At 36.7% G+C, this 17334-nt stretch overlaps 1 protein-coding gene across 1 annotated transcript; it reads right to left on the minus strand.

Moving 5' to 3' along the window:
* Positions 1-30: 30 nt before the first annotated feature.
* nploc4 (NPL4 homolog, ubiquitin recognition factor) lies at positions 31-16931 on the minus strand. Its single transcript, XM_051915635.1, has 17 exons — positions 16767-16931; positions 15549-15629; positions 11478-11587; positions 11122-11355; positions 10881-10929; positions 9435-9529; positions 9227-9350; positions 8849-9028; positions 8058-8144; positions 6257-6328; positions 6045-6171; positions 5597-5757; positions 3477-3548; positions 3044-3136; positions 2711-2830; positions 2321-2423; positions 31-2179 (listed from the first exon to the last, which is right to left on the minus strand). Exons 1-17 carry the CDS (start codon positions 16779-16781, stop codon positions 2022-2024), a joined length of 1881 nt encoding a protein of 626 aa, XP_051771595.1. The 5' UTR covers positions 16782-16931; the 3' UTR covers positions 31-2021.
* Positions 16932-17334: the final 403 nt, after the last annotated feature.

Genomic DNA, 17334 nt, shown 5'->3' on the forward strand with positions numbered 1-17334 from the left:
AAGAAAAGAAAAAAAGACAAGACCACAGCATCCAAAGGAATCTGTTTTATTGTTGAACTATTATCTTTGTATTTAAAAACCCAAAACCAATCGAAAGCATACAACTCAGGGCACCTGTGTTTTGTGACAATGGGGTGTAAGTACACCAGTCTGCAGCTCAGAGAAAAGACTGTGTACAACCTCAAACCTCAAATTTTTAAACCAAAAACCGACTTTATCTTGTGGACAATGATCAATGTGTGCATCTCTAAATGAACCAATAGACTGATTTTAGTGTCGAAAATTATGGGTGAGTTTGAGAATCAAGAAATTGAAGAAACTCTACAAAATATAGCGCAATGTAAACATCTAGATAATTTCAGAGGGCTGAAATTCTCCTGAATGCATATTTAAGAGATCATGTCTTTGGGCTGGATTCGAAAACACTGAGGAAGTCATGACCAAATGAAAAAGTCTGTCATAAGACAGTATAACCCTGTATCCAGCCAGTAAAATCTGTCCAGATTGCACAGACCAATATACAAGATATATGAGGCTGGTTTACAAAAACATCCAAGGGCAAAGATGTCAATCTAGTGGACTAAGTTTAGACTTTTGTTTTTATAATTGTAGCTCTGTTCCTTCCCTATCAATCAATCTCTCTTTATCTCCACCAGATGTGGAGCCAACAGGTGGGTGAGCGTGTTCAGAGACGGCCCTGACAGAAACCTTTGAAAGTGCAATGAGATAGGCTCCTCAAGGGCTGAACGGTGGGGGAAAAAATCTCCAGGGGGCCAGGGGGACGGAAGGGGTAATTGATAATGAAAGGGCGATGACAGTGAAATGGTGCAGAAAGGGTACCAGCACCAAAGTTGAGTGGCTACAGTTTTTACGAGGCAAACGTAAACAAATTAATGTGGAAAAAAGCTTCGCTTCTTGAAGGGATAGTTCACCCAAAAATGAAAATTCTGTCATCATTTACTCAAGTTGTTCCAAACCTGTATGAATTTTTCTTCTGCTAAACACAAAAGATGATATGTTGAAGAATATCGGTAACCAAAAAAAAAAAAAAAAAAAAAAAAAAATACTATGGAAGTCAATGGGGCCCATCAAATGTTTGGTTACCCATATTCTTCAAAATATCTTCTTTTGTGTTCAGCAGAAGAAAGAAATTCATACAGGTTTGGAACAACTTGAGGCTGAGTAAATGATGACAGAATTTTCATTTTTGGGTGAACTATCCCTTTAAGCCTTCAGAAGTCATCAATCAGTTACAATCTTAAGGAAAAGGAACCGTACTCTAGGTCTGCAGCCAAACCAACCATTTAAACTTCAATCTAGTCAAGCGTTTAGAACTGATGCTCAAAGAAACTCTTCGTCCAGCAAAACAAAGTGAAGGATTATGAAAAATGAATGAAAAAAAAAAAAAAAAAAAAAAAATCAAAAAAGGTGAAGAAAATGGAAGAAAGTGTTCTGAACTTGCAACACTATGGTGATGTGAAAAAGATGTTTCAGCTGCACATTTACCTCAAAATGGGCTTGAAAAAGTAATTTCTCTCAACATATAAAATCTTTTGAAATTAAATAACAGCATTATTCCTTCTCTGTTTATTATTTACACAACATCCTCAGTGAGAGTTGGGAAAAAACGTTTAATATCAGAAAAATTGATCATGTTTCACCAATGGCGCTGAAAGGTTATACTGGACCGCAAAGGGAGATGAGTGGGGTGAAAAGAGCTTTGCCCAAGTGCTTTGTCTAAATAAAAGTCCCAGAATGCACTGGGCTCACAAAGAGTGCTACATGGGTACAACCCATCATCTTCGGCCATCAATCATCAACAAAGTGATGCAGCTCACAGCGTTGGATTGGGCGCATATTCGAGCACGCGGCTGGCATAGGCGTTTAGATCCGACACAGTCAGTGAGGGAGGGGAGGAGTTAAGGATTAGGCATACTAAAACGGCAGGAATACAGGGAAGCACGCCCACTCTCACTGCTGTTCCCAGTGGGATGTACGGTTCAGCCCGGATTCTTGGGGTTTTAGCTGCGGGGCAAACTGCACATCTCGCAGTGCTCGGTGCCAGGTTGGTTCATAAAGGTGCAGTGGAGGCATGACCACACAGCTGAAGAGGACTGTGGGAGAGTTGGGCCACCCATGGCATAATCCATAGATCCGGATGGCTGCCCTCCAACTGTGCCTGGGATAAAGAATTAAAAAAAGAATCATAATATTATCAAAATGGAGATGCTCTCAACAATGAACTCCTTCAAATAGTGAAAAAATGTCCTTAAAAAATAAAATAACAATAAATAATACTAAAAATAACAGGACTACTCACTGCAGAGCTGCTCGATTGTGGCCCATTGCTCTGATTTCTTCCAGGTCTGAGCCAATTCCTCATTGGATGTCTTCACTGCATCCAGCAGAAGTCCGATGCTGTCCTGTAGATATAAGAGAGAAGGGGATGAAGCTGACAAGCAAATAAATGTACAAACTTTTTATAAGATGAAGTTCACTCTTGGCAAAAACAAGCGTAGCAGTAGTATAGTACAACAAACAACAAGTATCACAGTTGTGCCTACAGAGGAACTACATAAAAAAAAAAAAAAAAAAAGCGTGACAACCTGAAGAACCAAAAAAAGAAAGCAAAAAGGGAAAGAATTACAGGGTTAAGTGAGAGATTGTGTTGTGTATATATATATATATATAAATACAATGAAAAACTCACCTGTAAGGGCATGACCTCATTGGTGACAAGAAAGAGGAGCAGGTGGAAATCCGAGACGATGCCCAGGAAGGAGGAGGAGGAAGAACACTGGGAAAGATACGTCGCTAAACTGTGGAAGTCCTGCACACACACATTTTAAGTGAATATTTAACAAAGAACTATACATCTAGGGGCAGGACTAAAAATGTTAGAATAAAATTAAAAACAGTTTCATGCGCAATGCAAGGCTTATACATGTTCACCAACAGAAGCTGACAGACGTCTCCAGATATGATACAGACCTAAAATATCATTCCTAGACTGAAAAGAGACATCAAAGCCCTAAATTTGTACCTGAGTCTCTCCCAAAGCGTCTCTGTTTTCGATGGGGAAGCGAAGAGTAGAGGAGAAGGTGAACACAGGGTCTTTTGGGAAAGTGGTTGTGATCTGAAAAACAGAGGGTTAAACAGCAATGACAAACAAAAGACTATAATAGCATTTATTTATTTACAAAGCATTAAATGAAAGGAAGTTCAGTGGGTCAATCAGGAATGGGCCATTTGTTTACAGCCAGTTTGATGCCATGTACCATAATTTGCATATGGCTCTCTGTTAGGTCTTAAAGATTAGCTATTCACTTATGTCTTTGTATCAAAGTTAAAAGGACAACAATTGTATAAATCTACTCCCCTACACCACTGGTTTTTTAACTGGCACGTGTAGGTTGAAGGCCTAGAGTATGATCAGTGCAAAAGTATGTGGTTGTAACAACATGACAACTACTCACGTCAATGATCAAGTACTCCACTGGCAGTGGTCGGGCTAAATGCGTGATGTCATTGCCGAATTTGTCTGTATCCTGAGGGTGAAGAAAAAGATTTGAAAAATTGAGCCTTTTTATGTCTCACTGACAACTAATCCCCTGCTTTCCTGTGGCAGAAGTGATGCTGATAAGACTGTTTATGCCTAAAGCAATACATATTAACTTTTGTTCCCTCTGTTTTAAGAAATTTGACAAGCTCAGGTAAAAAGAAAGCTCAGACTGTTCAGAAACATCAGTCAAAACCTGCAAGTGATATGAACAAGGCTACAGTTACATGCTGGAACAGAAATGACAATGTAAAGAGAGAGACAAAAAAAGCCTGTATGACTGTTCTGAAAATGTGCATATACTTCTGTTCAAAGGTTTGGGGTCAGTAAGATTATATTTTTAAAGAAATTAATACATCTATTAACCAATAATGCATTAAAGGGGGGGGTCTAATGCTATTGCATGCACTCTGACTTATTTATACTGTTAAAGAGTTGCATTCTCATGCTAAACATGGCCAAAGTTTCAAAACACGAGTTGATGTACGACAGAGTATTTCTGTGCCAAATACACTACTTCCAGTTCGGGACCAAGTTTCGGAGAGTTTTTTTTTTTCTAGTATGGCCTTTATCATGTAATAAAGGGCAGAATTCCTTGTATGGGCACTTCTCCCTGATAAGCGTGCACACACACATCACCCAGAGCAAGAGCAAGAGCACGCCCATCAACGAGCTTCGTTCGGGTTACGGAAGTCGAGAGATTTTTCAACAATGGCTGTGTCCCAATTCAGGGGCTACACCCTTCGAAGGCTGCATTCATCATCAAGGCAGTCTCATTTAAGAAAAATAACCGTTAGATTGCAAAGTAAGAAAGAAATGACAGTATTTTACACCTCACAATGAATATCAGTCAATTTTATTATGGTTACTTTTCTTAAATAAGACATCCTTGATTACGTATGCAGCCTTCAAATGCGAACTCCGGAGGACGCAGCCTCCGAAATGAGATGCAGCTCCTGTCACCAAAGGAGTGTGTTTTTAGCTGTGAGGGAAAGATGACCTTTTTCAGCTTCCCAAAGAACCCAGCGTTAAGGGAACAGTGGATGAAGTTTGTTTTTCCAGGGCAGCAATGGAGTTGTGCGTGTATGTTTGTTTGTTCCTGGAAATTCGGTGATGAATGCTTTGTAAACAAGTCCCAGTTCGTTGCTGGATTTGCTAATCGCGGGCGGTGAGTAACTGTATCAAATGTCTGTTTTGTTGGCAATCGGCGCGCAAGTGCATAAAATGTAAACAACAAGAACGTTTTTGTTCCCTTTTTATTTATAATGATGTCGCAGCTTGCAGGCAATCTCTATGCAAAAGCTGCGTGCGCTTGTGACTCTTTAGCTCCGCCCACGGCAGGCATGCCTCCAGGAGCTCGGCTTTTTTCGGAAAGACTCGGTACAGCGTATCTATCTTTTATAAATGTGATAAAACTAAAAGACTTTTCGGAGATATGAAGGATGCAATACTACTCTATATGTACTCAAGATTAACATGAGATTGTTAGAAACTGTGTGTGTTACCTACCCTTTAAATTAATCAAAAGTGACAGTAAAGACTTTCACATTGTTACAAAAAAAAATCTATTAAAAAAAAAATGCTGTTCATTTGAACTTTCTATTCATTAAAGAATCCTGAAAAAATGTATCACATTTTTCACAAAAATATTAAGCAGCACAACTGTTTTCAAATGTTTCTTGAGCCCAAATCAGCATATTAGAATTATTTCTAAAGGATCATGTAACACTAAAGACAGGAGTAATGGCTGCTGGTTGTTTTAAAATATATTAAAATAGAAAACAATTATTTTAAATTGTAATAATGTCACAATATTACAGTTTTTACTGTAGTAATTTTACTTTTGGTCAAATAAATGCATCCTTGGTGAGACATTTTTAAAAAACATAAATCTTACCAACCCAAACTACCTTACCCAAATGTAATGTATGCACATGCGTCCATGCATCATAATCACATGCAACCTATGCATTTAGCATCTGTCTTTCATAACATGATGTATGGCTGATAATCTGTAGGAGCGATTTAGTCCAGTACCTTATAGAAGACATCGGGGACGTACTGCTCTGTGCTGGACTCTTTAGCATAGCCCAGTTCAGGAGCATCTCTGCAGGGCAGTAGACACTCATCCCTCACCAGAGCCATGCACTGATTGGACACCTGATACCCCTCAAAGTGCACCTGGTTATCGGGACCGCCTGCCAACACAGAAAAATACTAAAGCAGTCAAATCCATGCTCTGTTTTTCAAGACACTATTCTCTTTTAGTACTAAACCGGTTCATTTTCTGTATCATTCTCAAAAAAAAAAAAAAAAAAAAAAAACACCAAAAAACCCTAGTATGGACTGAAACAGACTGAGTGATTTATCAGCCTTGAAGCAACTACCACACAGGCTTTTGACACAACCAAATGCCTTAATTTATCACCTTACTGGAAAACAGAACAGCAGCAGTAAATCTCGTGCAAAGGAGGACGCTGCGTACCTGTTGCCACCACTGTGACAAACTTGGATCCAAAATGGCCATCTGGAGAAAGCCGACACGCATTGGCATGTTGGTTCTGGAAGTGTCCAGCTGTGATGCACTCCTCTGCACTCAGGAAGTATGAATCCTGAACATATGAAACACATCCATTGGTCAATAATGATATTAGAACACAGCATGTAGTTAGTCTCATCTTTCATTTGCCAACTCACCTTGTTTCTGGTGTAGCGGACGGTGCCTATCCTGGTGTCCTCTGATAGCAGATCTGTAAAAATCCACCCCACCTGAAAAAAAAAAAACAGCTGATATTACTAATCAAAAAAAGCTTTACAGTTTCCGTGCCAAAACTACATTTGGAAGCTGTTCCACATGCTCAGGCAGAAACAAGGGACACTTCTATCATCCATCAGAGAAAGTATCATATGGAAGTCATAGAGGTGTGGAGAGAGAGGAACTCTAAGAATCCCATTACAGAGCCTCATGGGATGAATGACTACACTAAAGCAGATCTACACTAAAAGCATCCAGCCTTCTACCTCAAGCTGATTCTGAGACTTACTAACCCGACTACTCTACTAACACTAACCAGTCTCAGACCAGCACTGCTTCTCACCCAAACATCAAAATAAACCAAATTATCAAGCAATCTAAACATATCTGGAACATTGGGATCAGGAAACTAAAACACAAAGTAAATTACAATTCTATCGAACACTAAAATCAAATTATGAATTAGAAGAATATCTTCAAAGTGTCAAAGACACAAAGCAGAGACGGATCCTGACCAAGTACAGGCTCAGTGAGCACGGTCTAGCCATTGAGACTGGCAGACACAGAAAGAGCTGGTTACCCAGAGAGCAAAGGGAGTGTGTTCACTGTAGGAAAGGAGAGATCGAGACAGAAATGCACTTCCTCCTTCACTGCCACAAATACATACTTATAAGAGATCTCTACTTAACCAAATTCAGTAACTCAATAAAGAACTTTAGAGCCATGACTGAAGTAGAACAAATAAAGATAATATTAGGAGAGGGACAGACAGCAGCACTGGCTGCGAGATACGCGTGGATGTGCCACAGCCTGAGAGACAGCAGGTGAATGTGTGTATTGTGTCTGACCTCAGTGTGTTTCCCAGTTGTCCACCACAGTGACCCTCAATATGTGTGTGTGTGTGTGTATATATATATATATGATATATATATATGATATATATATATATATATATATACACATACACACATGTTAAAACACTGTGGTATCAAAAGTTCAGACATGTTCTAATTTGTTACACTGTCAATTTAAGTTTAAGTTATGTTATAATATTTGACAGTGTTATAATATTTGATCATATTTTCTTCTATTATATAGATTATTTTATTTTTATTTATTTATTATTGTTTTATGTATATATGTATTCCAAGCTTTGGCAATATTGTACTATTTACAGTCATGCCAACAGAGAGAGAGATCCCAAAAGCAGGACACATAGGTACAAAATGACCTCATGCTGTATCGTGTTTGTTTTTTATATTGAATATATATAACTAAATAAAAATGAATAAAACCTATATATGGACATTTCAAATAATAATAAAAATGACAAAAGCACAACAAAATTACTAAAACTTTTTAACTTAAATTTGATTTCATGGGGAACATGAAATTAAAAAAAAAAAAAAAAAAAAAAAAAATTAATAAATCTACAATAGTATTTCTGTGATACTAAAATAACACTGCCCTTTATTTGGGTTGTAGTCTTTGTTTTGAATGTGTTTTGCACATTGCCACTAGTAGATTATCGTAATTTAGCTTATTGGTCCTGATGGAAGCTACCTGTGAATGTGTTATGCTTTTGTCATTAAAGCAACTTGCTCTCTCCTCTCCCTCAAGCAAATGGTTTTAAATCCTGTTGTCTTTAATAACTTGGGTAAAATGTTATTGCTTTCATAAACTGCTATTTAATTATCCCGGACAAGCCCCCAATTTTTAAAAGGCATGGAAAAGGTCTCTCACCTTCCGTAGGCCCAGTTTTGCAGCAATCTCCTCAACTGCTTCTGCCTTTGGATCTTCAATCAATTCCAAGCTATTCTGGGTTCCAATCTGAGTCACAGTAAACAGATGGAAAAGGAAAAGAGCATGAATCAGTGAAACAATACTTTAACCATTTTTAAATCAAATAGTATTTGATTAAGAAACTACAGCAATGAAGTGCAATACTGCATAACTTTGTTAATCATCGAGTGGAAATTTGGATGAAATGGCAGACATGGTCAGTGACTTTTTTTTTTTTCTTTTTTTTAAATTTAATTTAATTAATTCCTTCAACAAATTTCATTTATATTTAAAAAACAGGATATCCACAATCTTGGAAAACCTGGATATATGAGGGAATTTTAAAAGTGTGATTTCTTGAATTTTTTGGAAATTAAAAGAAAATGCTAAAAAAAAAAATCACGGAAATTTTTATAATGAACAAACTTTTGTCAAGCTCTAAAATTTGATTTGGCAGAAGCTGCTATTTGTGGGAAAAAAAAAGCCCTGTAATCACAAATCTTTAGAATTATTATAACTCATGTATATAAAGTTTACAAATGTGCTTATTTGTCATTTCAGCAGAAGTACCAAAAATCTTTGGGGGCCTTCAAATTTTGTCTAAAAGTCTGCCCTCTTGTGTTTATCTGGTACTAGTGCAGGTAACACACAAGAGCTTAGAAAATCAGTCACTCAAAATTATGAAAACATACTTGGTGCTATTGTTATAATTGCAGTAAAGGATGATGGGCCACTGATTCTAAATCTCTCACCTGAGGAGGTTCATAAATGGCGGCAACCTCTGCTCGAAGGCCGAGAGGGATGTCTTTGTGCTCAGTGTAGCGTCCGTACAGGTACCCCATCCGCTGGTTACCCGTCTTCCTCCAGAAGTCAAGGAAACGGTCAGCAATGGTGTGGTTTTCAAACATGATGTTGTCCACATGTCGATATTTCTGCAACAAGAATTTTTGCAGTTTCAACGGATCAAAACATGGGCATAATCATGACACTGCACCTCAGGGAGCACTTATTTGGAAGGTTCGTTTTTAAAGAAATTAAGTGATTTGTGAACAGTTTGTCTGTATATAATTTAAGAAGTAGATGAAATTAAAGAGGTTTATGATACAGATTGAGAGGAGCTGGCTGGGTACCTGTCTGTTGAGAGTGATGGCACTGGGTTGGCACTTGGTACAGATGCCCTCTGGCCAGGGCGGATGACCCTCACAGCCGGATTTAATCTTACAGCTGATATTCTCAAGTGCCACAAACTTCCCCCTGACAGACAGGGAAACTTTATTAAGTCACTTTATTTCTACAATCTTATTCAAGTAAGAGTGGAGAGTTCCCAAAAGCACTAACTTGTCTGCTCCGCCCGTGAGTTTCCGGATGTAGGCGTGGAAGGACATGTGCTTGACCGGTGGGTCTAGGTGGTTCAGATAGTCTTCATCAAAAGGCTATTAAAACAGAAAATGGAAGATGACTTAGTAAATGTACTTTTGTGCCATGTGGATCAGTCTGAACTGCAGTGTTGTAAACAGTACTCTCTGTGTAACACATCTAGGTTAGACCAGTGGTCCTCAACCTTTTTGACTTCAATGCCTCTCATTATCCAAGACAAAATTCCATGTAGATCAAGATATTTATATTTGAGCTATAATGACAAAACTTTTTAATTTACAGAAACTTGGGGTCAATATATTAAAATAATAAATAAAATACTGTACTGTTCCGAATATAAGACGACCCTGATTTTATTTAAAACATAATATTCATACTGAATATTTTTCCTATATTCATTTTTATATTGAAAGTATGGTAAATACTGGTAAAATGTACCAAATAAACACTTTTTGGCATACCATAAAAATAATCTGTAGCCAATCTGAATTATATAACAGTTAGGCTATCCATCTCATAGTGAAAACCATGTAGCCTACCAAAATTTCATTGACAGTAGAAGTGAAATATTATTGTAGTTTTTGTAGAAATCTGGGTACAATTTTACATTTTAAAATCACATATGGGGGATGTTTGGCCCCGTCAGTGAGGCACGCAAACACGACAGTCACGCAGCTCTTAGCCGGTAAGCTTTTTTTTTTTGACTGTTAGCGTTTTTAAAACGGTCTTTTTGCACTTGCAACCTTCTACACTCTGACACACTGTATTTCTTGGCACACTCGTTTTACACGTATTTGGCGCCACCTATTGTTGAGGGTGTATTATTGACACGTAAAAGTCTAGACCCTGAATATAAGACAAATACATTTTTTCAGATGTATTTGAAAAAAACATTGTTCGGAACAATACAGTAATTGTAAAGTTTACATTAAAATTAGATTAATATATGACTTTTCCACTTGTTTGTGATTGAGATTAATTAAAATACTTTTTAACTCACAAATCTGGCAGTGTCTCAGCCATTTCTTAAAATATTAAGGAAAAGAAATGCAAAAATAAAATATCCATGACTTTTTCAGATTTTATTATTTTTCATGACTTTTTCAGATCTAGAAAAAAAATTACATTTAAAAATTCCTCATATATGCAGGTTTTCAGAGACTATGGGGACCCTGTTTCTTAAATAAAAATGATAGTTATTGAGGGAACAAATTAAAATAAGAAATAAGGTATGAGTTTTTAATCTTGATTTGTTTTTAGCTTATTTTAAAGCTTGTTTTGACTTATTTTAAGTCATTTTGAGGCCCCCCTGGAAGTTTGCTGAAGCCCCCTGATTGAGAACCACAGGGTTAGACCCATTTTCCAATCAGCATTCTAGTGTTGCAAGAGAGGACCACAAGTTCTTACCTCTAAAGGTACGCAGTGCACACATTTTCCCATGAGACCATGCCGGCACCTGAGAAACAATGACAAAGAATGCCTTGTAAACATATAAAAAAATGTCTTGAGTACTCTGTAGTCCTCTTATTGCAATGAGAGACCATAACCCTAAGCTGCATATTTCAATAGCTCCAAAGTATGGCATGAAATATATGCAATATAGATAAAAACTGTTTCCGAGGTAGTGTGGAAAGAAAAGCCGACTCACAGCTGGGGGTCTCTGTTTCTGTAGATCTTTCCCTCCTGTTTGGACAGATACTGGTCAATCTCATCCTCTGGGATCTGTGGTGCAGAGTGCGAGCGGGATAAGGAAGATGATGAGGAGGAGGAGGAGGAGGAAGGGAAGGAGGGGTAGGAAGAAGAAGTGTGAGGCTGAGCTGTGTCCATGTTCTCACTGGAGGGCCCCGCTGAGGATGGAAAAAGAAAGAGCATGTCGCCATGCCTAAAAGACAAAGAAAAACAACTCGGTCAAGTTTGCTTACACACAATGCCATGCTCTTGCCAAGACACAAACCCACACGTGCACAACCGAGTAAACCCAATCTCTCACAACTGCACACTTACTTGATTTTCAGCAGGCTGAGGGTCTTGTTCTGTGACAGGATCTCTCCAGTCTTGTCCCGGTTCAGGTAGATAGAAAAACCATTTGAACTGAAGCCAAACTCTTTGGCAACCTGAAAAGAAGGTAACAAAGGATGTCAGAAACAAGAAGTTTTTCATTGTATTCCTGGAACTGATAGAATTAATATAACTGCAGGCCAGTTGTTCTCATTCTTGGTCCATTTTGGATGTTTAATCCTCATTTTGGAGCTTCTACTAATAAGATGACATACAGTAGTTTGGTTGTGTTAAATAAGGGGTGCATCCAAAATGTGTGGTGTCAGTGATAATTATTTGACTTTCAGAGACTGCAGTGATGACTGCAGGACCGTGAGTCTCTAAAGCCATTCAGATAATATTCCACAAACTCTAATGAAGTTATGAATTGAAGTTATGAGAAAGAATTTGAGTTGATGATGCAAGAAACTAAAAGAGAGATGCAACTTATTCTCAAAAGAAATGAAGACTACACAGAGACATAATGAAAAAATCTATTAACCAATTAATAAAATACTAGATAAAATAATACTGCATGGTAGACAAAATCAGGATAAAATACTAGCAAAATTTACCAACATGCACTGCTATTGAAAAGTTTGAGTCAGTAAACTGTTTTTGAAAGAAATCTTTTATGCTGCATTTATTTGATTAAAAATACAGAAAATAATCAATTTAATGCATCCTTGCTGAATGAAAGTATTCATTTCTTTCAATAAAAAAAATAAATATTACTGACCCCAAACTTTTAAAAGGTACTGTGCACACTAAAATTACGTAAATACTCGTTGATATCTAGTTTACTTGCTATTAAAGGGATAGTTCACCCAAAAATGAAAATTCTGTCATAATTTACTCACCCTCAAGTTGTTCCAAACCTGTAAGACTTTCTTTCTTCTGCTGAACACAAAAGAAGATATTTTGAAGAATGTCGGTAACCAAACAATTGATGGGCCCCATTGACTACCATAATATTTTTTCCATACTATGGAAGTCAATTAACTGTTTGGTTACCCATAAAAAAAGAAGATTCAGTTTCGTTACCCATAAAAAAAGAAGATTCAGAACATTTTCTTTTGCGTTCAGCAGAAGAAAGAAATTCATACAGGTTTGGAACAACTTCAGGGGGAGTAAATGATGAAAGAATTTTCATTTTTGGGTGAACTATACCTTTAAGTTTATCAGACAAAACCCTGAGTATCTTTCAAAGATGTTATGCAGCTAACATGGCAAATGCAGTCATCAATTTCTTAATCAAAAGCACCTATTACACTCACTTATAAGGGGCCATTCACAACACGAGACGCAGGTCAGTGGAGCGGAAAAAGAAAACTCAAGGTCTAGAGATGCGTTTTTTTAGAAGTTTAACTTATATTAAATTGAGGGCCGTGGTTTTAGAATGCTGCGTCATGCATGAGACGCTGCAAAAGATAAGAGACATGAGCAAAAACGTCTATCTAGAGCGTTTACATAAAAAAACAATGGAAAAGTAGCGCAGTGGAATGGTAAAATGGCTTCTGTGTTAATAACATATTCCACATGGAGATGTTTTAAAAATGCAGTCTGCATTTCTTTTGATCTAAGCACCAGAACACAAGATGAATAAGCACACAATTCTCAGTCAGAGGTCATAGCTGGACTCCTCGACTTCTCTCTGTCTCTTTCCTGCTATTTAATGCCGAAATCAAACAGTGAGACGGTCTCAATTGATCGCTGACTCACTCTCCACCCTCCTGCTGAGACACATGAATCTTTAATGGGCCCTGCAGTGTCTACATCAGGCAAACACAAACCCTCTTCCTGTCTCAGAACAGCCTATAGCACCTTCAACTATAAACATCCAAAATCCTCTATGACATATATATATTTGTATAATCCTGATGACAATTTAAGCTATCAAAATCAAGATTTAGATGAGACATGAGGTTGTCATGAGATAACATGTTGGAATGTTTTTTCTGCACTTATTCTGCATATTGATTACTACTTTTCTACTAAATATATAACTAGATAAACCTACAAAAAGAATATTATGAAATATACAACTAATGTTAGAAAAAAAAATCAAAACAGTAATAGACTATAGAGCAGTGTCATTTTAGTATCATGCAGATACTATTATAGTTTTATTAATATTTTTTATTTTTATATTTTCTGTTTTCATTTTAATTGTAGTTAAATTATCACCAATTTTGTTGTTTTTATAGTTTTTATTCATTTTATTTCAGTTTTATTTATTTTAGTACATCAAGTTAAACTAAATGAAAATGAGAAATGTTGTTTTTTATTTATTTAAAGCAACAAATGTTTTTTTTTTTAGGGTTTTAGTTTCAGCTAGTCTTGCGTAGCTCCATCGCCAAAGAACCACCCAAGAGGACGTCTGACCAACATTTAAAGCAACAAATCACATTTTGTTTTGTTCCGCATCATGTTTAAGGGTGTGAACATGTAAAGTCGATGTCCCTACGATAACAGACCAGAGTGCATCTAACAAATGATTCATTCAAGAATGTTGTGCAAGTTTTCTGCAACAATTGCGGCGTGAACTTCATATACTTTTGAAAATCCAGTGTGTAATTGATCATGATAAGCACTTATTGTAACATTTGTAAACATGACAGCTTGCTTCTTCAATGAAGATGTTTGGCGGACAGATAAAGAACGCAACACACGTCTCCCGGAAATCCTGTAGAATTCAACCAATCAGATGACGACTTCGAAACTCCTAAAGGGTTTCCAATTTGTGTGCCTTATGCATCAGAAGTTCAGCCAGCAGTCCATAGATGTGACGACTGAGGCTGAGACCAACTATACCAACCCTGCTATAGGTGCCTTACATTTTATATTTTGGGCTTTCGATGGCATTTTGGCCCCGAGCCCTGGTTTATTCCCGACTCTGCAGCAAGCACACCGCCCATCAAGCTTTGCACCACAGTGGAGATGCGTGTCACTGCGGCCCACATCTGTGAGTCTGCAGCATATGGACATAGGTCTCCTTTTTCAGAGCTGCCTCATTAATAAATCAACATTCAGCACTCAGCAGGAGTCTGTGTTGCCACTATTAATGACTCACAGGATCTGATGCTGTGCTTTTGTTGTAGTGCTATTCTCAGCTTTTTTATAGACAGGCTACGAATGTAACCATTGCAAAAGTGCAGAGGCATGGCAATGGATACAATCTGTGGTGAACAGTAACGCCTACTCTGTCATAACTACAGTGAAGGGTGAGCAAATAAATTTGACAGTATATTCAATATTCATTTGAATGAAGATTTTGCTGCTGATAAAAAACTAACACATAATTTAATGTGCTTGGCTACAAAGGCTTTTTGATAAACATTACATTCCATTTTTAGACCAAATACATATCATACACTGCTGTTCAAAAGTTTGGGGTCGGTGAGAATTATTTAATGTTTTTGAAAGTTTTGTTCTCCTCATTTGTAAGTCACTTTGGATAAAAGCGTCTGCTAAATGATTAAATGTAAATGAAAGAAGTTTCTTATGCCCACCAAGGCTACATTCATTTGATACAGTAAAACAGTAATATTGTGAAATATTATTACAATATTAAATAACAGTTTTGTATATTAATATATTTTAAAATGTAATTTATTCATGTGATGGCAAAGCTATGAACCTTCAGAAATTATTCTAATATGCAGATTTGGTGCTCAAGAAACATTTCTTATTATTATCAATGTTGAAAACAGCTGTGCTTGTTAATAATTTTGTAGAAACCATAATACATTTTTCCTTGGATTATTTGACGAATAGAAAGTTCAAAAGAACAACATTTATTGGAAATAGAAATTTTTTGTAACATTATAAATGTCTTTACTGACACTTTTTACAATTTCAAACCCAAACTTTTTGTATGTATGTATGTATGTGTATATATATATATATATATATATATATATATATATATTTATTAATTTTAATGGAGATAATTGTAGATTTTATCTTTTAATTACATATGAGAAAGATAATTATAGCACAGAACAAGGTCTAGGGCAAAATTTTCATTCCCTTTACCTTCTTAAGGAAAGCTGCAGCTGTCTCGCGCTTTGTTGAGGCGATTTTTTTCATTCCCTCTGGAGATTGGACACGGATGATCTGTCAATGAACAAAAATAAAGGAAGGGAAGTTTATGGTTAGAGCAACAGGTATGTTTGTCATTCAATCATATGTTTGATTCTCAAACAGATCTAGCACAAAAATTACTAGTACAGAAAAAAAATAAGCAAACATAAAACTTTCAATGGACAATAAATCTCTATTAGAGGCATAATGCAAGTTGCAAATTAAAAGAGAAGCTGCTCACTGCAGAGCCATGGGTGGAGCGTGAAGTCCAGCTCCCCCTCTCTGAATGTAATTTGAGCATAATGGGTGTGGCTAGAAGGTCCAACAAGACCTTAACCTTACCCATAACTTTCCCTCCACTCATTAATCCACAGAGGTGGAGCCGGACTAGGTCAAACTCAACCCATAAAGTCCAAAGAGGTGGAGCTGGATGTCATTTGGCTCTGCAATGAGCACCACTTAGGTTAAATCGGCACGAGAGCACAACTATTAATCAGCCCAAAACAAGCCAGTACGAAGACAAAACAGGTGGCTGGAGGGCAAACCATTGACATTTGACACTCAAAGGAGGTGGTGACACTCAGAGGTCTATGCACGCCACACGACTCCATGTCCGAACATCTCATTGAATGACATATTATTATTATTATTATTATATCATATTAACATAGAGCTACACCCCTGGTCTCACAGCTTTCTCTTAATACAAAAGCAAAACAAAATACCATGTGCCATTCAAAACACTCTAATAAGTTACTCAATGTCAATTCACTTCCAAGATATAAAACTATAAGAAACACAACAGTTTAAAACAATCCTAACTTAACTGAGGTCATACCTTAATATCTCAACTATTAATTTAGATGAAATTCATCTAGACTTTAAAAAGCAGACATTAACTTACTAACACTGACACATTTTTTTCTTCATTAACCTGTGCCAAGCCAAATAAAGTCAATCTCAGCAGAAATATTAAACCCCAGCGCTAAATCATAACGAGTCAGATGAGTGGTAAGCACATAGATTAATGTTGTTTTTATTGTTTAATGCATTTCTGGACGATTCTGGGTGAGTCTGATCATTAGCATCATGCTAACAATTCTGCTGCCTCATCACTGGATGACAGACTTCACTCAAACTGCCTACATACACACGCAGACTGACACTTACTATGTTTTCTGCCATGTTGAAGGGATGAACCGTCCCCGCTGATGTCGCTGAAATGAGACTTAACGTATTTTAATATCGCTGTTTATGTGATCTGCTCGGGTCTATGCAGCGAAGCCAAACTCACAGAGCCGGTGCTACATCTATATGAGTCCGGGTTATGACGGGATCATGCTTAAAGTCACCGGATAGAAACTAGGAGATGTGATATGTTCTTCTTATTTATTTATTTTTTTAAGATAATTAATATTATATATTATATATTATTATATGTTTGTTTTTTTTAAATAGTTTTGGTAATTCACTTTGAAGTTACATTTTTAATAGCTTTTGTTTTTATCTTTTTCCATCTAGAGATCTTAGGAAATTTTATGACATTTTACTGTATACTGTAATTTAACCTTTATTTTCATGTTTATTTGTGGCCTATAATTTATATATATATATATATATATATATATATGTATAATTTTGAATATCAATACTTCGGTATTGGATCCAAAATAGAAACCAAAACCACTCTCTTAAAAATAAAATATTTCAGCACTCACTTAAACTGCAATTGTTATGA

The sequence above is a fragment of the Ctenopharyngodon idella genome, chromosome 12, assembly GCF_019924925.1.
Source record: "Ctenopharyngodon idella isolate HZGC_01 chromosome 12, HZGC01, whole genome shotgun sequence".
In the NCBI taxonomy this organism is placed as follows: domain Eukaryota; kingdom Metazoa; phylum Chordata; class Actinopteri; order Cypriniformes; family Xenocyprididae; genus Ctenopharyngodon; species Ctenopharyngodon idella.